Source organism: Ctenopharyngodon idella, chromosome 5 (genome assembly GCF_019924925.1).
Source record: "Ctenopharyngodon idella isolate HZGC_01 chromosome 5, HZGC01, whole genome shotgun sequence".
NCBI lineage: Eukaryota > Metazoa > Chordata > Actinopteri > Cypriniformes > Xenocyprididae > Ctenopharyngodon > Ctenopharyngodon idella.
In genome coordinates, this window is record NC_067224.1 from 8,099,608 (window position 1) to 8,124,334 (window position 24,727).

Below are 24,727 nucleotides of genomic sequence, written 5' to 3' on the forward strand. Positions count from 1 at the left end.
AATATAGTGTATATTCATCTTAAGGTTCATATATCTAATGAATGCAAAACTGCTGAATGCAAACATAAATATTGTCCAGGACCTATTTTAATCATTTGTAATCATTTGAATACATTTTAGTATAATGGGAAATAAAAGCCAATTACTTTGTTCTGAATGTTAGGTTAGGTTTTTATAACTGACATAAGCATGAAGGATGGATGTGTAACAGACCTGCCAGGCTCCTGCACCAGCCAATCACAACGCACTCCTTCTCCCAAGCACTAACCACTCACACCTGGACCTCATCTGCACCATCATCTCGTCCATTTAAGCACACACCTTGCTTCAGCTCATTGTATCGTTCCTACAAAGTGGACTCTTACCTTGTTTCTCCAGCGATCTCCAAAGATTATCTCCAGCGTTACCTCCTGTGTTTTCTCCAACGTTCCCTCCTGTGATCCTCTCCAGCGTCTTCCCTTCCTCAAGTTTTATGTCTGTACCTGCAAGTATACTTACTGTGTCTCCAGCGAGGTGTGTGCATCCGTCCATCATCCCTTCCATCAATCCACAATCTCCTGGTCCTGTAAGAGAAAGACCTTCATATTACCACTCTATTCATCTCAATCAAAGTACATATTGCACTGCCAACTTACCTGCTTTCCATGATCTGCTCAGTTGCTGTCAATAAAGCTTCCTGTTAACCACTAATTTTGTGTCTGAGTATATTTCCGTAACAGAAGACCGGACCTGCTACAGACTGACAGTATCATGAGCTTGCCAGATCCTTTCCAGAAGATTGTGGATTCTCTTCGCCAGATTCTCACCACCACCACAGTCTCTATTGCCACTTCTGTCACCACCACCACTTCTTCACCGACAGTGAAGAAGTGGCCAAACCAGCGCCCTTCTCTGGCTCGGCAAAGGAATGCAACGGATTTCTCCTTCAATGTTTTGGCCCTGGAGATGCATCCGCATCTCTACACCACCGACTGGCACCTTTTCATGCCTTTTTTCCATACGCCTTCTCCAAAAAAAAAAAAAAAACTCAGCCCGGCAGAGATAAACTATGACATCGGAAACCGAGAACTCCTCACCATCAAGCTGGCCCTAGAAGAGTAGAGGCATTGGCTAAAGGGTGAACAACATCCCTTCACTGTATTAACTGATCATAAAAACCTTGAATACTTGAGAGAAGCAAAAAGACTCAATCCCCGCCAGGCACGTTTATTTTTTACATGATTTAACTTCTCTATTTCTTAGCGTACAGGTACAAAGAATGTTAAAGCATGCATGCTCCAGAAGAAGTCGAAGAAACTGAGCTCATCCTGTCCAAAGAAATGATCCATTTAGTGGCCTTCAAACACAGCTACCAGAACGTCAGTATGTCACCCGAGCACAACACACACCTCTCATCCACTCTGTGCACTCAGCTCTGGGCATTGGCCATCCAGGGGGCAATAGCACCCTCTCGCTGCTAAAAGATCGCTTCTAGTGGCCCAACGTGGCCAGGGATGTGAGAAGGTTCATTAGAGGATGCGCTGACTATGCCATTTCAAAGAACCCTCGCCACCTACCAACTGGCAAACTCCACCCACTGCCCATTCCCAACCGGCCATGGTCACACCTAGGAGTGGACTTCATAATGGATCTTACCGCCTCTGACAGTAACACATGCATTCTGGTAATCATTGACCGATTTCCAAATCCTGTCGTCGTCTTCCTCTCAAAGGACTCCCTGGGCCGACTACGTGTAGAATTCCCTCTGCCAGCCTACCACTGTTCCCCTGGTCTAAAGATACATCCGATGTTCCATCTGTTGACCACTGGTTCAGAGAGAGCAAGAGGGCAGCTTCAGCGGGCAGTGACACCTTATCTTCGTCAGTCTGAAGCTCCCTCCTACCAGCTTGTTCAGAAGGTCTGGCTGTCAACCTGGGACATCAGGATGCGCCTGCCCTGCAATAAACTTAGTCCCAAATATATTGGCCCCTTCACCATCATCAGACATCACGTATCAGCTCCAACTCCCCTAACACTACAGGATTCATTCATCTTTCTATGCGTCTCTCCTTAAACCTCACCATCCTCCTGTTTCTGTTCCCACAGAGTCTGGCCCAGCAGAAGAACCCCCCCCTTCCATTGATCCTCGAGGATGGAGCGGTCCACCAGGTACATGAGATTCTGTCACAGACCTGCCAGGCTCCTGCACCAGCCAATCACAACGCAGTCCCTCTCCCGAATACTAACCACACACACCTGCACCTCATCTGCACCATCATCTCACCCATTTAAGCACACACCTCGCTTCAGCTCATTGTCTGGTCTCATTCCTATGAAGTGGACTTTTACCTTGTTTCTCCAGCGATCTCCAAAGTTTATCTCCAGCATTACCTCCTGTGTTTACTCGAGCGCTCCCTCCTGTGATCCTCTCCAGCGTCTTCCCCTTCCTTGAGACTTCTGTTTGTACCTGCAAGTATACTTACCATGTCTCCAGCGAGGTGTGTGCGTCCATCCATCATCCCTTCTGTCAATCCACAATCCCCTGGTCCTGTAAGAGAAAGACATTCATTTTACCACTCTATTCATCTCAGTTAAAGTGTCTATTGCACTGCCAACTTACCTGCTTTCCACGATCTGCTCAGTTGCTGTCAATAAAACTTCCTGTTAACTGCCATCCCTGTGTCTGAGTATACTTCCGTAACAGGATGTTGATATTGTATTAGTGCCTGCCCACTTTTTCAGCAATCTTGGATCATAAGTATTTTCCCCCATTGGGATCTTTTTAAAAAGTCTTTGCTATAAGCCATGAACCAACAAAACCAACGAGCTACAAGGTGAATCACAATATTACACACTTTGCTTTGAGGTAACTGGACAAAAAAGACTGTATTTATCTGCTTTTAATGAGGGAAGTGACAACAATTCCACTGAATTATTGATATACAGAAACAATTTATTGCAGTACATACAAATATTTAAAGTGCCTCTATAATATATTTTTGAAAACTACCTTTCATGCAGTGTGTAATGTAACTGTATGTGAATGTAAACAGTCTGTAAAGCTGAAAGTGCGTCATAAGTGCATCATTTCCACGGTTCACACGTCACAAGTTAACACATCTGCATAATGCCCGTCTACGTTCTGAGTGGACATCCCACGAAAATTTGAACCCCCCTCAAATGCTGTAGCTCATTCGTGTAAATAACATATCGACAAGATGCTGTGCTCTGCCCTGTCAAAGTAAATTTGGTTTATTTTCACTTTCAAAGTATGAGGCTGTGACAAATCAGTGGTTACAGTTGGGACAACTTGCTCCTCAGAATCACAACCGGTAATTGAAGTATATATTTTATACCGAGTGTTCAAAATACATAGTTTTGTGTTTTAGCTATATTGTGTATGTCTCTGGCTAACCAGCTAACTCACATCAGTGCAGTTAGCCGTTAGCCACTACAATAGTTTACTACATAGTAAACTACATAGTAAACTATTGTAGTATCTGGCTGGGATGCTCCCCCACAGGAAGAAAAGACTAAGAACATTTGACACATACAGTATTATTCAATATATAGATTTTACTAGTATACAGTAAAATCTGTGTTCCATTCACTGAGAGAGACACTATATGACAAAGCAAGGAGAACTCTATTATTTAAATGCCGTAATTTTGCTTTTTGCTGTAATTTACAATGCATAATAATACATAATATTAGAACGTAATTAAATGTAATAGTAGCCTATGTAATTAAAAAGAAATTCAATAAATAAAAATCACAAATTATTTGTTGTTTGTCACATGTAGTAGACCATTTTTGTGCCGCGGGTAACAGGAGGATTTTCCACCCGGCTACCACCGCAAGTATATTTCAAACCTGTGGGAAGCACTGCACATTATTACTGTCTTACTGAAATACTTCTGCTAATCAGCTGTGGGCCCACTATTACCTAAAATTGTGTCCATTAATGCAGACTGTCTGTTGTTCTTACTACTTTGAGTAATGATAAAGGATGGAGTCAGATTTGTTTTACAAACTTATTAATGTTATTAATGTTACATTAGTCATTCACATTAGTGCTTGGCTAACGTATGCACTGTTATTGATATTGTTAATAATAAAGTTCCCACATGTGCACCGCAATAAATTAGAAATATACACATTGGTTTCTTGATGGACATACACTTGTTAATGCTGATGGTGAGGAATTACAGTTGCAACATCTCATGATGAACGTCAAACTGAGTAGAGTATCACTGAGAAACGTCCTGCTCAAGTCAACCTTGCGATGGAGGATCGGGTTGAATAACTAGTTCTTTCAATATTCTTCTTCCATCATTGGACTTGCGCTCAGATTGATACGGTAAAATCAATGGCATCGTTACTGTCTTTACAGTGTCGCTGAGCTTCAGGAAGCCTCCGGAGCTGAATCAGTTATGGTAATGGGTGTTTGTTTCCGACTTGCTCTGTAAGCTGTAGACCAATCACAACAGACTGGGCCATCTGGCCAATCAGAGCAGAGTAGGCTCTCAGATTTAGAGAGACTGATTCATCTGACAAGTCGTTTGAGAATCACTGAAAAATGTGGTGATGTGCAATGTATATTATGAGAAAATGAAAGTGTTCTTTGACCTTTGATGCATGTAAACCTGTTGTAGGAGACATTTTAAATAGAATTAGGAACCTTTCAAATAGCATAATAGGGGCACTTTAAGTGTTTTGAGAGTGTATAGGGAGACTAACTCGATGTCATTCGCAGTGCTTCTTGGGCAGGTGCTAAGATGTTCTTTTGACACAATTTGTCACAATTCTCTGATTAGTGGAGATTTCTTAGCAGAATCATAGGTAATGTAACAGGACTTCCATTGTTAAACATTATTATTTAACAATAAGTTGAAATAATGCATGCTGATGGCTTCAACAAAGGCATATACCATCTATAAACAACCTAGCTCACAGTAGGTCTGTCTTTAATAAGTTATAGTTAAAAATAAATTCCCCTACGGAGAATTCCAGAACCCAACTGTTGCACTCTATTGCATGAAAAAAGGATCATCATATCTCGGGGCCCTTGGCATCAAACATTTTGAAAACCCTTGATCCAAATAACATAATGAATCCGTAAATTCTGTTAACAGCTTAAATTCCTGCTAATTAATGCTCCCAACACCTGAAGATTCAAAGATTAAAGTGTTTATTCTATTCACAATTCAATACATTCATTACCATATTTAAGGCCATTTGTTTTGCTCTATTTAATGACTAAAATTTTATCAAAACTCAAAAAGATCTTCACTCTTTGAAAAGAAAACTTCCCGATTAATTTCACAACCCGGTATATCTCCATTCCCTACATCACTCCTGCAATAGGATATCCTCTATCAGAGACCAATGCCACGGACTGCACATATTGCTTGCTGTAAGATAGAGTTGAATGATGCTTTGCCAGCAGAAATTGCAATACAATCTTTCTCCCCCATCATATGTTCAAGTGCGTATCACGAAAAGACCACTTTTATTGTAGGAGGGGGTGGATATGAGGAAAATGACACTGAAATTGCTTTTTCTTTCTCTATAGTTTCCACACTGTCCTATTGCTGGATCTAGTCCCACTGTGTTTTGTGATATCTTACAACCACTGGTTAGGGAGTCAGTTCTCATTTATGTGATGATTATCATACACTGCCAGAAACAGGGCCCTCTGCCTCTATAGTCCATGAAAAACATGTCAAGTACTGTATCCAGCTAGAGCAAGATGTATTGGACAGCTAATCAGGGAGCACTGAACTATCAGAAATCCTCTTGGCTGGAGGAACCAGCCTTCATTCAGTCAAATCAAAGTGTCACATGCTATTGATCGGTAAAAGATGTTTCAGACTAATTGTTACCTAGCAGAGGCTGAAATCACCCCAGCATTAATTTTAATTCAAAAGCTTAATCCATCTCTGCCCTCGCCTAGATTTCCCAAGAGGAAAACTACAGAGAGGCAGCAGTCGTACCCTGATAACAGAACGTACTTTAGGCCTGGAGCACTGAAAATCACTGTCCTGTCAGTCACACTTTAAAGATCAAGGACACGCATGGATTAGCATATATGTATGTATTATTGATGTAAACGGTGGTTAAATCTGCCCCATAGCACCTGTCATTTTTTAACTGATATATTGCATTGTTACAATAAATAAATAAATAAATAATAATTCTATTTCAAATGAATACAAACCCAATTCCAAAAAAGTTGGGACACTGTACAAATTGTGAATAAAAAAGGAATGCAATAATTTACAAATCTCATAAACTTATATTTTATTCACTATAGAATATAGATAACATATCAAATGTTGAAAGTGGGACATTTTAAAATGTTATGCCAAATATTGGCTCATTTTGGATTTCATGAGAGCTACACTTTCCAAAAAAGTTGGGACAGGTAGCAATAAGAGGCCGGAAAAGTTAAATGTACATATAAGGAACAGCTGGAGGACCAATTTGCAACTTATTAGGTCAATTGGCAACATGATTGGGTATAAAAAGAGCCTCTCAGAGTGGCAGTGTCTCTCAGAAGTCAAGATGGGCAGAGGATCACCAATTCCCCCAATGCTGCGGCGAAAAATAGTGGAGCAATATCAGAAAGGAGTTTCTCAGAGAAAAATTGCAAAGAGTTTGAAGTTATCATCATCTACAGTGCATAATATCATCCAAAGATTCAGAGAATCTGGAACAATCTCTGTGCGTAAGGGTCAAGGCCGGAAACCCATACTGGATGGCCGTGATCTTCGGGCCCTTAGACGGCACTGAATCACATACAGGAATGCTACTGTAATGGAAATCACAATATGGGCTCAGGAATACTTCCAGAAAACACTGTCGGTGAACACAATCCACCGTGCCATTCGCCGTTGCCGGCTAAAACACTATAGGTAAAAAAAGAAGCCATATCTAAACATGATCCAGAAGCGCAGGCATTTTCTCTGGGCCAAGGCTCATTTAAAATGGACTGGGGCAAAGTGGAAAACTGTTCTGTGGTCAGACGAATCAAAACTTGAAGTTCTTTTTGGAAAACTGGGATGCCATGTCATCCGGACTAAAGAGGACAAGGACAACCCAAGTTGTTATCAGCGCTCAGTTCAGAAACCTGCATCTCTGATGGTATGGGGTTGCATGAGTGCGTGTCGCATGGGCAGCTTACACATCTGGAAAGGCACCATCAATGCTGAAAGGTATATCCAAGTTCTAGAACAACATATGCTCCCATCCAGACGTCGTCTCTTTCAGGGAAGACCTTGCATTTTCCAACATGACAATGCCAGACCACATACTCCAACAATTACAACATCATGGCTGCGTAGAAGAAGGATCCGGGTACTGAAATGGCCAGCCTGCAGTCCAGATCTTTCACCCATAGAAAACATTTGGCACATCATAAAGAGGAAGATGCGACAAAGAAGACCTAAGACAGTTGAGCAACTAGAAGCCTGTATTAGACAAGAATGGGACAACATTCCTATTCCTAAACTTGAGCAACTTGTCTCCTCAGTCCCCAGACGTTTGCAGACTGTTATAAAAAGAAGAGGGGATGCCACACAGTGGTAAACTTGGCCTTGTCTCAACTTTTTTGAGATGTGTTGATGCCATGAAATTTAAAATCAACTTATTTTTCCCTTAAAATGATACATTTTCTCAGTTTAAACATGTGATATGTCATCTATGTTGTATTCTGAATAAAATATTGAAATTTGAAACTTCCACATCATTGCATTCCTTTTTTATTCACAATTTGTACAGTGTCCCAACTTTTTTGGAATCGGGTTTGTAATTGTTAAAATAAATCCAGGGAAAATGCATCATGGTTTCCACAATAATATTAAGCAGCACAACAATAGTCAGTATTAATAAAAATAAATGTTTCTTGAGCACCAAATCAGCATATTAAAATAATTTCTGAAGGATAATTTGAGACTGAAGACTGGAGTAGTAACAGCTGAAAATTCAGCTTTACCATCATGGAAATAAATAAAATATTTTGTTAGAAAATAGTTTTTAAACCGTAATAATATTTCACAATATTGCTGTTGAGCACAAGATACTTTTAAAAACATTAAAACATCTTACCGACACCAAAACATATATATTTAAATAAAAGTGCCCTCTGTGTCATAAAAATGTGCAGAGTACATTCTAGTCATTTTAAGATTGGAAATAAGCGGACCAAGCAATTCAGATGAGCAATCCTGAGCAAAGTGAAGACACTCAGTGGTTCGAAGTGATTCATTGATTCTTGTTGGTCAAAGCCGGATGGAGGGTCCTCTCTGCTGTGTTTGACACAGACATCATTTTGTTAGGCAGTCTGCATCAATCAGCAGCCCTCACTTGCTCCATTGGGTCTGTGGCGTCAGCGTCACACACACATTCAGCTACAGAGGTGATGCTGGGTAAGGGTGGAGGGCAACGAATATAGATTGTTGCTATAAAAGGACCAGGGAGATTGCTTCTGTAAAAGGCCATTTGTTTCGCTTTTCGTTCTTTGTTTGTAGTTTTGTCTTACTTTTTGGTTTCTATGGGAATGAAAAAGATGAAGCACTACGTATTGATTTGTTTTGTTTTTTTTTACCTTCAAGCTTGAACATTTGTGTTTTTCTTGGTTCATTAGAATTTGATATTATCATTTGTGAATGTCTTATGCAACATATGGTTCATCTGTACACTGGCTTGTCATCGCAAGAAAGCATTTAATTATTGATTGACTGAGCTTAACAAGAGATAAAATTATGTCTCTCCTGAGACTTCAGTGCCTTAATCAGAAGCCAAATATTCTAAAGCTCAGCAGCAATAGGCTTTAGACTTAAAGAAGGCAAATGTTAGCAAACCTGTGTAACAGAGTGGATAAGCACAAGGAGGCGGTGACATGCCGGATTAGATAAACTGTCATTCACTTGACTGATGATGAACATAGATCAGACTGAATTTCCACACCAAAATGCATGTCTAATTCAGGATATACAGAAGAATGGAAGAGTGTAGCTTTACTACCACATTAACCAGTATGATAGTATCACAATTTAATTTAACAATCATGAAACACAAAAAAATTCATGAAACAGCAAAAATGTAACATACTAAAATACCAAAGCATTGTTTTGGCCAAAATAAATTAGTAATCAAGGAATTTTATTAACTTACAATCAGATAAAATACATATGACCACTTGCCCTTTCCAACATCTTTGTCCTGAGAACACAGTTAAGCTTTTCAGTTCAGTTAATTTAGGTTAGTTAATTTAAGTTAATTTATTTCAGTTAAGTTAATTTATAATAGTGTTTAATTGTGTTGTTACTGTATGTAACAGAATTTACAGAAAATGTTCTAATTCAAGAAATATCTTTTTGAAAACAAACTGGATTTCTGACTGAGACAGTTACTGAGAGTACCTCAATTTACCTCAACCATTATGACAATTATATATTCAATTCAACTATCATTTGAATAAATATTATATATTTATAATATATATTTTAATTGTCTGTAAGCTTTGGTAGCTTGTATGCTCAGTCTCACTGCTATTTCTGGTCGGTTTGAGATGTTGATTTTGGAGCAGGAATAGATCTTGCTGTTTAAATCCCAAATCAATACAAGACAGCTATTATGCCACTATTCACACAGAAAAATCAATCTTGTTTCAGCAGCTGTCCAATGTTATGGCGCTTAGAGGAGAAATTGGAGGAAGGATGGAAGATATATCCTGTAATGTGTGTGTATCAAATATTATACATAGCAAATCAAGATGGGTGTGATTGAGAGAGTGTTAGCTGAATGCTGTGATTGTGCTGATTGTTCATTTACAATACTCAATGTCACCCACATTCTAATTAATTTTCTTTTCCTCAGCGTTTCGACACTTTTATAACTGTATTAATGAGATCTCAATTATTTATCCTAGACAGCAGTGAGATTAAATGGAAAGCAACTTTTGGAAACAGACTTTTGCTTCTCAGATATTTTTCCTCAGAAAAAGACTCTAGTCTTGTCAACAAACTTCTTACCACAGGCTGCGATTAAAATTTGAGATGTTTATATAAACTCAAACATTTCTTATTAAATTCTTCCAAGACCAAACCTGTGCTATAAACATTAGAGCCCTATACTTCTAATGTATATTTTCTCCATTTAATAAATACTTGCTCATATCTCCATTACTTAATGTGCATAAAAATGTATTAGCAAACTATTTGTATGTTGATTTATAATAAAAGTCAAGTCACCTTTATTTCTCTAGCGCTTTATACAACAAATTGTTTTAAAGCTGCTTTACAATAAATGGAAATGATCAATGATGAAAAAAATAAAATGAGACAAAATTCTGATTCAAATTCATTCAAATTTTGTTGTAAAGCTGCTCTACAGAAGACAATAGTGTCATTATTCAGCTCAAGTTAATTCAGTGTTGATTCAGTTCAATAACTGTGTTCAGCTCAATTCAGTTCAACGTTGACGCAATTTAGTTCAGTAACGTAGTCGATGTTGCAAAATGTGTTAATTATGAAACAAAGTTGAATTAGCTATAAAGCAGCTCTGTAGAAAACAGTGGTATTATTAACATTCAAGTTTTGTTCTCATCCAATAGTGTCAGTACAGTCAAATCTATAACATTACTGAATTTTAAGCATCTTTTAAACCACAATTAAGCAAGCCAAAGGCGACAGTGGCAATGAACCCAAAATCCATCAGGTGACAGAAATGGAGAAAAAAACTTGGGAGAAACCAGGCTCAGTTGGGGGTTTTCCTTTGGCCAGTTCTTCTTTTTCCCAAAAAGTATAAAAACCACTGACCAGCTCAAGACAGCAAAACTGGCTCAACCAATGGGTTGAGTTGGACTATTTGTTTTCCAACCAATGGAAGACTTGAGTAGTGTTCAGAAAAGCTGTTTGAAAAACTTAATTTTTGTTTAATTTGGTGAAGAACATAGCATAGAAATTACACTTCTGCTTAAAATAAAACATAAACCAAAAACTCTACCGAGATATGATAGAGCAACCTCTGATAAATAACATTTTCCTTTGTGTTGACGTACTGCTGCTTGGTTTCATTCTGTGTTTGTTGCTTCACTGACAGTGAATTATGTCTCTCAGTTTCAGGCATCTTTCCTGGCCACAGCTCATGGATTTCCTCACGGAGTATCCCTACAATGACACTTATTATGACAACGGGACCGGGACCCTCAACGGCACAAGCTGTGAGGCCAAGCATCAGTATAACTACTATGCCATGCTCCTGACTCTCCTCATCTTTGTCATTGTCTTCGGCAATGTGTTGGTGTGTATGGCAGTCTCCCGAGAGAAAGCGCTACAGACCACCACTAATTACCTCATTGTCAGCCTGGCGGTGGCAGATCTTCTCGTGGCCACATTAGTTATGCCCTGGGTGGTGTATCTTGAGGTAAGAAACATTAATTGTGTCATATGGAGCCACATTTCAGATTGCTAGAAGTTGAAAATAACCTCAGACTGTATGCCAAAAATGAGCCTCAACATTGACTTTTAAACACTATAAGGATACGAGGCATGATTCAAAGTGTCTTGCTGTTGTTTAAATATGCACTGTTCAATTAATTTAATTGGATAATCGCTTAACACCTTCGGGACATATCCCAGGGGCTGCATTGAGCTGGCACTTACATCTTTCAGTGTATAATGCACATGGCACCACACAGCTTTTGTGTTGGCCGTGTGATTTCCAGCTCCCAGATAGCTGATTGATCCGTCCTTTGTTCTTGAAACATATCGCACCTCAGACTATAATTTGTAGCCCCACAAATGTTTCACAGAAACCAGAGGACTAAATGAGTTATGCATGAAGTAGGGTCATTTCACTCTTTATCCTTACGTCTTTAGGTGTTACATTCTGTTTAAGACTACAAAAAGAAGCATACAGCTGCTATCATGAACTTTTGATAAGGATATATAAAAGACAGAGGTTAAAAAGGCAACATAAGGTCTTTGAGTTTTAGTTTCTGGCTTGACATCTTGCAACATTAAGGTTTTGTATGAAAAGACAGATAATTTCTTGTTTCATATTATGGCCGATAAACGATAAATGGAAGATATTATAATCCTATTGAAAAGGTCATCTAAATGATAAAAAATAGGGCAAATGAGCATTCACAATTAAATGTCTAATATCAGCCTAAAACCAATATCGATAACTGATATGGTACCAGTATTCTGCATCATTATTCAACACCTAACAAATAAACCTCACTAACAATGGTAATAATAAAATACACAATTTATTAATGCCAAAGTGCATGCTGTGAACTCACAACCATTAACAAATCAGCAGCATTGTTCAATATGAACATGCTTATCCTTATCCAGATGTCTCTCTGTTAGGCAAGTTGCAAAAACAACTTATAATATTGTTGGTCTAACACACATTTGAATAGATGCAAAATCATTCAGTTTTCCTCTGTGACTAACAAAATTACAGTCTCTGCCTTGGTTTCAAGCATGAAGCTCAAGGATGTGCATGGTAACCAACTGCTTACAATTACTCCCGACATACAAAGGGTTGTCTTGACTCTTGTGCTCATTGTAATCATTGTAAGTCTAAATACATTAATCTTGCTAGCCAAACTAGCAGCTGAAATATCTTGGCCTCCTCTGATAGATGACTGCTGCAGGTTATTTGATATAGGTGAAGGTCATTTGATAATGGAACATTAACCTCCACCCATAGATTATTACGAGAAACTCTTAGACTTCCATTTTTATTTAAATTTTTTATTTTTCATTTTATTTTTGTTGTGTGCTTTGTCATTTTTAACCCAGTTGACATTTAGTTTAGCTAACCAGAGGGGGGAAAAAAAAAAAAAGTATGGCTTTAGATTTAGTTGTAGTTAACTATAATACCCCTGGATGGCAGAGACTGAGTGACTGAGAAACCTCTTGTTTGTAACTGTTTTGGATATACAAATTCAGTTTGTGCTTCGGGCAATATTATCTCAAAAGCCTACAATCCCACTGCTAAAGCGCAACGGGCATTCCCTGTTGAACTCCTCTTTGCTTTCACCATTAACCAGAAAAAATATAATGATAATGATAATAGTCCTGAGAATGTAGGAAATGTATGCATTTTTGTAGCACAGATGGTCAATGGACAGTCATTCAATATTATTGAGATATCAATGAAACAAGCCTGTTAGGCATTAGAAATTACCATAAAAACAGTTTTTAATGGAGCTAAAATGTTGAATCCATAAAAAATTATTTCCCACAATGAATAATAATAAACCAATTGCCATCAAACCTTACAAACTCTCCACATAAATGTGCATGCGGCCTTGTAATATCATCCATATCAAGTTTCACTCTAACCTCAGATGTGCAAAAACCTCAGTGGTAGCACAGCATTATTAAAGATACATGAGAAGCCTAATCATGGTTAAAATGAAAGCATGCTGACATTTTCATTCGGTGGTAACTTTGAAATTCTGCGGCTCTGCACAATTGGCTTTTCATGTACAGCAGGTCAAGAGAAAAGGAGAGACCCACTTGGCATCATTGCCATGTCGCTTACCAATGTCCATCTCACTCCGCATCAGTCTGTGAAACTGGCCTTTGGCTGCACTTTGCTGGGTCAGCTCAGCTGCTCTTTCACCTTCCCTGAATAAAATGTGGCCACCGTATTGCTTACGGTGAATGATTAGAAGGGTTTATGCAATGTATTCTGTAAATATCATTACAATGAAGCCCTAAAGTAGCTCACAACTCAGACCAGAAGTATGAATGGTTATCTTCCATTCTTGGACAGTGAAAGAAAGCTTCATTTACTTACACACACACACACACACACACACACACACACAAAGCCGTTTATATTGGAAAACACAAAAAGGACTATCAAGGACGTTCTACATTTGTCTAAATGTTCATAGTTGTTGACTTAGTTGTCTTAAAGTCCCTCTGTGGTGAAAATCAAGTTTTTAATGTTGTTTATATGTCTATGTGATGTATTTAATATGCTTTAAGACAAACCAAGTCAACTCTATTGCTGAGTATTTTCTCTGTAAAACTGCAGTGATCTAAAGACAGTTTCAAAAACGCAGTTTGAAATCGCTGGTATTTGTGACGTCACAAACTACCTTGTAACCAATCACGTCAATGTGTCGACGGGCTTTAGCATCATTAATTGACCATGCATAATGAGTTTGAAAAGAAGCCAGGTTATCCCGCTATATTTTTCTGTTGATATGAAAAATCAGGTAGATTTAGCAATAGAAAACCAGAACCAGAAAACTGTGCGTACGCTCATTTCCACGCAAAATTTTGCATTTATCAATATGAGCGTGAGCGTTGACTACGATCAAATCTCACATCAGGTCTCAGCTCGTGTACGCACATTTTTGAGTCAGCGGGAGCTTGCGTGCAGCATAGTAAATCTGGTGGAGAACTGTTATGAGAACATTTAGTTTATTTTCCTGACCGACAATCACTCATTAACCATTAAACGACACAATTAAAATGTCAAATTAAAATTAAATTAGAATAGATGCGTGTCTTAAAATACCACAAATGTTTTTTGTTTTTTTCTTTCCAGGGATTTTGCTTTGGATGCACAAATGGCAACATCAACAGAACATTATTCACACATCATACACCTGCAACGCAGAGAAAAACAGAATAATATAGCCTACAAGGAATTAAAAAAAAAAAAAAATAGGCCTAGGACTACAGGAAATATATTTCACTGAAATAATTAACAGATTAACAGAACAAAAGAGAAAAACTGTGCATCAAGTAGGGCTAGTACAGGCTACGCTCGTGTTGTATTCATTTTCTTTATTTTATTAAAATATTTATCTTTACTTTATTAAATCCAATTAATCGCACGGGCGCCTCACTCACACACACATACGATATCAGTTCTAGCGTTGCTAATTTTACATTTTAGCCATTTATCAACTAAAAGTTAATACTCCTCAGTTTAAATGGTCCGCTATCCGTCTGTACCAGTCGGTGTGCACGACGCCCAACCAAACACGTTTTTGTGCATGTGAAGGATGATGTTTTACGTGGATATTGAAACAGAGTGAAATAGAAAGCCTTGTTTACATAAGGAACAGTAGTTCAGCAAGCAATAAATGTTACATCGTGAATATGGAAACGTTTGGATTCCTCCCGAATGAGAGAGGTAGGCTATGTGAGCCCAACTCAGTTTTGCTTATTCATTTCTGCTTTATAATGAATGCCACTATAGCCTAACTTGTGTTTCAATTTATAATATATAGCTACTTATTTTTCGTTCTTGTTCTGTTCTGAATAAAATAAATGTAAAGGATTTTCTGTGGAGTGAGGTACTAAAACCAAATTTATATATATTAATAATGTTTGTAAGTAGGCTATTTAGTTTTATTTACCGGTATTTTTATTTAAATTAATTTTATTGTTTGCAATTACGTTGAGGGGTGTTTAGGTTGAGGGGTGTTTTTAGAGTAAGATCAATTTCTTTTTCATGCGATTACTTCCTCTTCATGGCCGGGTTACGTTTCTCTGTGTCGTAAACTATAGGGCGAGGCTTTTAAAAATTGGGGGCGTGATATTTAAATTACGATTGTTTTCAGCCGCCACATTTATCAACACCCGTTCATGTGTGCGACGGAATTGGGCGCATACGAAATTTTAATGAATCACACGTGAGCGTTGTCGTAAGCTGATTTTTCCATTCGAATGTACGCTGGTTTCTATGTTCGTTTGATAAATGAGGGCCATGGTTTTTTAGAAGGTAACTGTTTGACTTTGAGATGGTGAATGGGAACATGGTTTATGTAACATTAGCAACACATTATTAGCTGTTTGATAATGTAGTCAAGAAAAAGGCTAATCATATTAATTACAGTTATGTGTCCAACGTTGTAAAAAGCAATACCATTGTGCAGCGTTTACCTCAGTAAGTTGACTGAGTGGATCTCTGAGCTTGTGCAAGTGAGTGGAGGCGGGGCTAATTAGCATATTCATAGATCCACATATAATAAATGAGGCAAGGGTGTAGAGTTACATTCAAGCTATTTTAGGGCATGACGATTTATTTTTATTTTTTTTCACAGGAAAAAAACATTTAAATATGTCATTTTGGTGATCAAAGATAAGTTTTAAAGGATAAAATTATTGACTACAGGGGGACTTTAAGAGAGCCAATTTGATTATATATCCATTTGAAATGCCCAAAATTTTGGGCCAACAGAAATGATTGAATTAACAAACACCTTTTGTATGGTAGCTTCTGCTAGCAGAGTTTGTACTGCGGCTTGGAGGACGTGAGCGTTGATGTCCGAAACGGATGTGTGAGACACGCCCCTGAAGTGGGGGGGTCTGTGAGTGAACTGGAACAAGTAACCTCGTTTGATTATTTCTAAAACCCAATTTGACATGCCGGGAATGGCTTCCCAGGCCTGGCTCCAGGTGGCAAGTGGTTGAAGAGCTGCAGATAGCAGCCTGCCACACCGTGGAGGTTAACATGTAGAGAATATATTAAATGGACTTACCAACCAGGAAGTACCACACATGGAAAGAAGTCTCTGTGGTAGGCCTTACCTGAAAAGGGAGGAGCTCTACAAACACAGTAAATGGTGGCAGGGGAAGACACAGGTTTACCATCAGGGAAACCATACTGTGGAAAATACATCATTTGGGATTGCCAACAGGGAATCACTACATATATAGCACCTAACCCAAGTACATGGGTTGACCTGAAAGGGCATACTTCACGAATACTGGGCTTGGCAGCGAATTCCTCTGCCGAATTCAGCTGCTGCAGTGTGCTGGAAGGAAAAAGCAAGTCCAGGGTCCACTAGAGCACAGGAGTATGCAACACTCCTAGTGGAGTGTGCTCGCACTCCTAGGCGGCACGGCAAGCCCTGGGCCTGGTATGCCAAGGCAATGGTATCCACAATCCAGTGGGAAATCTTCTGTTTGAAATCCTCTGTGCAATCAGGCTCACTGGGGGAAAACACATATTTGCGTAGGCCCCAGGGCCAGCTGTGTGCCAGTGCATCTGTGCCAGATGTGGATCTGGAGCCCCCTGTACAGTGTGTCTACTGCGCAACTGATTTGAGATGTGAGCGGCCTGCAGTGACAACAGTTGCTGCTGACTCCAAAGAAGCAGATGGTGGGTGAGTTGAGACATGGCAGTTTATATATGCTGCTATCAATGTGGTTTTCATCTGGACCAACACATGCTTGCCCTGGATCAATGGCCAAAACCTCCGCAGGGCCAGCAATATTGCTAGCAGTTTATATGCCAACACAGTCGAGGTCCTGTCCAGGAGCCCAAGGCTGCGTGCTCGTTGCATACGTAGCCCCAGCCTGACTTGGGTGCATCTGTTGTGACAACAACACGCCTGGACACTTGTTCTGCAAGGTTTGTCCAAGGGCTGAATGTGGAGATCGGCGTGATAGCCATGCGATGTGTGCCACGGCAGCATCCCCATCTCTTGATTTGTGTCTGAAGCAAGTGCTGAAGCAGTCTCATATGCATTAACCCGAGGATGGCATATGACCCAAGAACCTTGTTTCAACGGGACCGCTGTTTTTCCCCTAAATAACTTCAGGCCGTTCAGCACTGACTGGGCAAGCTTGTTCGTGTGACACGCTGTCATACTGTCCAACTCCATCCAGAGATGCTCTTCACTAGAGAGAGCTTGCTCTTTTCCCAGTTGACTTGAAGCCCCAATAGGCTGAGATGTCTGAGCACCAGGTCCCTGTGCACACACAATAAATCTTGAGTAAGCTAGAATTAGCCAGTTGTTGAGATAATTTAGGATGCGGATGCCCACTTCCCTTACCGTGGCAAGGGCGGCCTCTGCGACTTTCATGAATACACAAGATGACAGGGACAGCTTGAAAAGGAAGACGTTGTACTGATATGCCTGACCCTCGAAAGCAAGCCGAGAAAACAGTCTGTGTCAAGTCAAGTCACCTTTATTTATATAGCGCTTTTTACAATGTAGATTGTGTCAAAGCAGCTTTACATTGATAACTGGTACATTATTTGGCTGCACAGCAGCTCTTAAAAGAATAGTGTCAATGCAGGCAGATCAAAGCACTGTTGTATATCAAATGTCAAGTCAAATGTCAAGTGTCCCCAACTAAGCAAGCCAAAGGCGACAGCAGCAAGGAACCCAAACTCCATCAGGTGACATCAGGTGGCAGACAAGTGGCAAATAGGTGTTTAAATGGAGAAAAAAAACCTTGGGAGAAACCAGGCTTAGTCGGGGGGCCAGTTCTCCTCTGGCCAACAATGCTTTGTTACGATTCAGGTAGCTATCATAAGTCCGACAGGATCGCAGCATTCAAAGTATTTATTCCAGTTCCATCCAATTGAGGATCGTATTCGTCACGGCGGTATGGACGGTTGTTGAGGAACTGTGTCGTGGCTGTCGTGTCGATGAGGCCCTCACAGTGGATGATCTAGTTGACTCAATCTCTGCTGATACTTCAGGGCTGCGTTGTGGTCGTGTCAAGGCGCAGGTCCTTGGTCTCACCTGGATACGGCCCGGATCCGGTTGACTACGGTGAACCTCGGGATAACCAGAAAGACTAATATTAGCGTAGATGCCATTCTTCTTCTGATGTAACGAGTACATCAGGCGTTATAGGAAGTGTTCCCGGTTCCGGCTGACCTAATTTATGCAGCCTAATAATCCTTTAACAGATTTGAAAATATAAATTGGTAATGTGTTATGTGTATGCCAGGTTAAAGAAATGCGTATGTGTTGTGGTAGAACGTGAAAGTACCGGTTCTTCAGGTCTATTGCAGTGTACCATTCTTGATGGCAAACACATGTCAAAATGCTTTTCTACGTTAACATCTTGAACTTGAGCTTGTGCGGTGCCCAATCCAAAACTCTTAGATCTAAGATTGGTCGTAACCCACCGCCTTTCTTTGGTACGATGAAGTAATGTCTGCAAAACTCTTTCTTCGACTGGAGGGACAGGCTCTATTGAATCCTTCACCAAGAGGACTGCAATCTGCACACAGGACAGAGGTGTCTTTGCCTGCCACTGAGGTAAAAAAGACGCCATTGAACCTGGGAAGGCGCTTGGTGAGTTGAATCGCATAGTCGAGTTTGACTGTCCTGATGAGCCAGCACGATGGGTTGGGGAATGCTAACCATGCTTCCAAGCTTCATATGAGTGGCACCAGGCAGTGCAGCAAAGCGAAGCGTTGGCCACCATGTTGGAAAGAATGACGTCCCAACTCTGTGAACGCACTTGTGGGTGCACTAAAACGCAGTAGGTGGCGGCACACTCGCATCCAACACATTCAGACTGCGAGCTGTGTGACCCAGAGAAGATTTTCTTGAAAATGTGGGTACCATTGCCTTTCGGGCAGATGGTGAAATCAAAAGAAACAAAAGATTTCCCTCCTGGCCTTCCACTGTGGGAAGGTGCGGTCTAGATACCACCTCCTGGGAAAGAGCAGCTTCCACAATATCTGGGTCCCAGGGATGCTACAAAGCCTTCTTCGGGTTCTTGGCCCTATCCTAATGGACTGGCGCTTTCCTGTGGTGCAATCAAAACCTCATCCTCATTTGGAGCACCGAATGAGAAATTAGGCTGTCCATAAGGACACCTAACTTTTTCAGGAACTCGACCAGGTGCAACGAGCGTGATAAGGAATAGGAGGCCCGTGGGGATTGACCCGGTGGAAATGCTCCCATTGTTGTCCCCATATCGCCTCAGCGCTTGCCACCATGGCCTTGTGCATAGCAGAAAGACCAAGATGGGGAGCAACTGAAGTGACTCCTTCTATAACCAGAAAAGAGAGTCGCACTCGCAACTTTGCCATGGTCATGTTCTCACAATGAGGACATGAGCCATTTACGAAAACTTTCTCAGCATGGGTATGACCCAAACACTTGAGACAGAGATTGTGGTGGTCCGAGGATGAGAGATATCGACCACACCCAGAAACACACATCCTTAAAAAGACACTTTCCGTCTGTGCTAGCTCTTTTAGGGAACATTACTCTTTCGCTACTCTTACACAGTCATATAATTGTAATTTAACTGAATCTACTTTAATGTGAAATGCCAGTGAAACTAAAACTTTAGCTTCTTAACTTTAGCTTTGGTTAAAGTTAGTGTAATGTTATATTCTTTCTATTGCATACTTTCATTCTTTTCAAAATAGTTTGAGATCAAACCATAATTGATGGACCCCCAGTAGTACCACCATAGACCCCCTGTTGAAGAGCCTGGATTAGGCCCAACATACAGTGAATGTGGTTACTGTGGCAGCTACTTTAAGACTTTGAGATTGATGGGTAGATAGATCAGATATATATCTTCAATCACTCTAGAGTTTCCTGACAGTGTTGCAGATACACTGTATTGAGCTGTCAACAGAGATAGAGAGTCTGGCCATATAAAAGAAGTGTCGTCTTGTCATCGTTTACCTATAAATAATGAATGGCTTTATAAAGATGTGCTTGGGCAGACAAGCTCTCACTGTGATTTCTGCATCTAATGATAGAGAGGACAGAGAAAGGGAAGGCTGATTAATTATGTCAGCACTGATTTATAAAACTAAGTCAAGTTAATGGGATCTGTGTTGAGAAAAACGGAAGATATAGTGACAAGAGCAAAAGAACATTGAGAGAATTAATGCTGAGTTATGCTGACAGTTTAAGCTGACATGACATGATTTACTAGGATTTGAAACTGATGATATTGCGCAAAGTGTTCATTGTTGAATGTAAGTTTTTATACTAGGGATTTGTAAGTGGCTAGGCTGAAGCAGTGAAATCAATGCAATGACACCAAATCAATGACTACTCCGAAGTGTAAACCATCATTTCCTTCTTGCAGAAGGGACATCCATAACGGATATTTCTCTAGAGAATTTAAAAAGGTCTTGAAGAGTACATATAGTGTTCATAATATAGGACAATATAAGAATAAATTATTTCAATGTCAGAGAAAAATGGCCCACTTTTCCACCAGCTACGGTATTGGAAGATAATACTTGGACTAATTTACTATAATATTTGTGTCACTATTGCATATATGGTAACAAAAATGTCTTATTCATTAATCACACACAAAGATCACAAGATCTATCTGCACTTTTTAAACTAAGCCCTCCCAATGGACAGCACGCCAAATACACACTCTTTTACTTTATCTGATTATTTGTAAGTGTGAACTTGCCTTATACATTGTGTGCGGATAATTTTTTCTACTTTTTTTTTTGTTGGATTTACGCACACAGTAAGTTTTGTGACATTGGACTGTGCATATACATTTGGCACTACACCTTTTTTTTCACCATTAAGTGTGAACTTGTGAAATAAATATGATGAAACAGAATGGTGTATGCAGAATGTTATTTTTTGGCTGGTCATAGGCAAAAGTGAGGATGTTCATGTATGGTCCTTCACTGGCCTATATATCCTTATTTCCATAAGTAAACTAACAGACTCAGTATTCAGGCTATTTCAATGTTTTGTTCTTTGCCTTGCTTACCGAAACAGAACATTACAGAGCCCCGCACACGACATGCAGGGAAAAAAAGTCAATTGTGCGCACGCTTTACTATGTCGTTCCCTCGATTTACTAAATTGTGCACGATTTAACAAATCGAGGGAACGAAAGCATGCGTACGATTTAGCCTTCTATTTTTTTTCCTGCATGTCATGTGCAGGGCTCTGTAGAACATAGCACATTACAGCAAAAATTGCCAATGGACATGCCTTTTCCCTAGGGAGTAGAGAGTTAAAAACATGTACGTGACAGCACGGAAGCCCTCAAAGGCCATGAATTATGACTTTCGTGTATTTGCCCTCAAAATCTTTAACCAAAATATCTTCCCCTCCCTCTTACAGTGACATCTCTTCTCTTCTCTGATGACGGGTTTACTGGTGTGAGTGTGGGACAATCTGTCACTAACATCAGAACACAGCAATAGCAAACCACAATGATCCAACCATCCAAACAATTTCCCATGAACAAAAAGTCCCACCCTACATTTTTTTCTTGTTCGAGAGCTGTTTCACTCAGATATACATCAAAATAGGGAAGAAAAGACATTGGAACTTTTATTTCATGCCAACACTAAATTAAGCATTAAAACAACACAGGCATTGTCCACAAATATCCAGTACAATCAGAGGGTGAAATTCATTCGTAGTGAATTAATTCACCCTAAATATTTTTGCATAAGTCATGATACTCTTTTGATTTATATTCATGTCTCTAATAGTACAAAAGTTTAAGGACTGTGGAGACATGATGACTAGAATAAAGTCAACTTTTTGGACTGTCAGTTTAAATTGAAATAGCCTGAATACTGAGTTCCTTTCATTTCTGCAATTTGTTGGTGGTGGAAATGATGGGTAAATCAGATATGAAAGGTTGCAGTGATAAGAGGTGAAAGAATTATTCGGTAACACTTTACAATAAGGTTTATTAGTTAAACATTAGTTAATATATTAACTAACATGAACTAACCATGAGCAATACATTTGTTACTGTATTTACTAATCTTCGTTAACGTTAGTTAATGAAAATACATGTTAGTTCACAGTGCATTAACTAATGTTAACAAGATTTTAATAATGTATTAGTAAATGTTGAAATTAACATTAACAAAGATTAATAAATGCTGTAGAAGTGCAGTTCATTATTAGTTCATGTTAACTAATGTAGTTAACTAATGTTAACTAATACACCTTATTGTAAAGTGTAACCAATTATTCTTTATGTCCCCTGAGATAATAAAGAAAGCAGACTATTACTGTATAGAGCTGTTTTGGAAAATCTTGCTCTTTCTATTTCCTCTCTCAGTCTTCCACCCTCCTCTGTTCCCCTGGTACCAGCTACTGCTGTCTAATGTGGTGCCACATGAGAACTAATAAGCTCTCAGTTGTAAAAAGCATGTAACTCTATTAAGAAAACACTTTCTGATGAGGATCTTTATTTAATATAAGAAAAATGACATTTTCAGAATAACCTAAACAGTTTCATTTTTATAAGCAAATTTTTGGGTGGATACAAATGTTTTATGAGGTGATGTGATGGAAGCAAATGCTTCTGCCGTTTACAGCACTAGGCATTTGAAATGTAGCACCAGGTAATGCATTTAATATTTGTAATGAATAACAACACCTACAATAACTGATTAATCTGTCAGGACATAAGCAGAGCTGGCGCCACCCACTGAAGAGGGGGCGTCTGAGGTAATAAAAGGGGAAGATGATGTAACGCAAATTATCCCTAGCTAGAAAACATACATGACCCATTCACATATTTGTCAGACCATAAACAAACCTGTTGCTACTACAACTATGAAACTAAAAACTACTGAGCAAATACAGATGGCAGAGCATTGAATAATATTACTACATAAAACAAAAGATTTGCCTAGGCTAACATACTCAACAATTCGACTTGTTTTAGACCACCAGATATAAATATGACGTAGATACACAATTTCAATGGTTTTACCATGAATACAGACCATGATACCATGAAGTTACTATGATACCACCACCACCAAAAGTAATTAATTGTGTCTGCTTTAAAAAACACAAGCTCATTGCGACGGCTTCACTAACACATAACACACTTATTTTGACCTGTTCAACAGATGAATAATTTTATATATATTATTTATATGCATTATACCTTTAGCCTACTCAGTGGAGCTGTATTCTTTGTAACACAGGAAGTTCGTAGGTTAATGTCAAATGTGCCAATCAAAATTTAACTTTGCCAAACAGACTGTCCCTAACTAAAATGTTGCCAGAGTAGTCTATTATTAATCCTAAAAATATTTTATTTAGGCATCAAAATCCATTTTCACATTCATCTTGGCTGAGGGTGACTCTTTGACTTTATTGAACTAAACTGTGTTATGGGTAAATAAAACCCTGTGTGTTCATGAGATCTGCATAAGACAAGGCCGGAAATGAGGAAAGAAATATGTAATGCACAATGGGCTACAAAACAAACACATAATTACTGTATTATACTATGCTTAACATTTTAAGTATGCATACTTCAAATACAGTTAAATACCTCTTTACTTATTCATACCAAGAGCTTAAGAGCTCCACTAAGAGCTTGTTGATTGCACTTGAATGGAAAGGTAGACCTTAAAGCATACATTAGGAAATATTATTTTACAATATTAGGATATTGTAAAAACCAAAGATAACTAACCGCAAAATGTGTTTTTCTCTTTTTTTATAAATGATTCAAAAATAGATCAGATTATACTTTGCAAGGAATTGAATGCAGTTCATTTCATAATACAATGTATAAAATGTGGAGGCTTTAAATTAGAGGTTTTGTGGAAAAACAACTTGACATTCCTTACATAATAAATATATATATATATATATATATATATATATATATATATATATATATAACAATATCTTCGTTCATGAGTAATTTTACTTGAAAAGCTTTTTAGGTTCATGGTTGAAAAATATTCTTTCTCAGTATGTACCACTATTAATCCAAAAAGTCTCAGGTTACGACTGTAATCATGGTTCCCAGAGAAGGAGAATGAGACACTTGCGTCATGAGTTGACGCTATAGTAATGCTCCTTGTGAGCCAGTGTCTGTAAGCATGTGTATTACAGCCCAGTCTTGGAAAGGATTGGATACCGTGGATACCCAGGATTGGATACCGTGGTCATGACATCACACGCACGCCTTCAGGGTATATAAGGGCACCTAGAGAGAAA

General features: G+C 39.0%; 1 protein-coding gene across 1 annotated transcript in view; it reads left to right on the forward strand.

Moving 5' to 3' along the window:
* Nucleotides 1–24,727, forward strand: part of drd2b (dopamine receptor D2b) — a 63,747-nt gene that overhangs the window by 21,454 nt on the left and 17,566 nt on the right. Inside the window, exon 2 of the mRNA XM_051894950.1 lies at nt 11,103–11,409. Within this exon, the coding sequence (XP_051750910.1) occupies nt 11,131–11,409 (279 nt within the window). The 5' untranslated portion in view covers nt 11,103–11,130. The remainder of the gene's footprint in view (nt 1–11,102; nt 11,410–24,727) is intronic.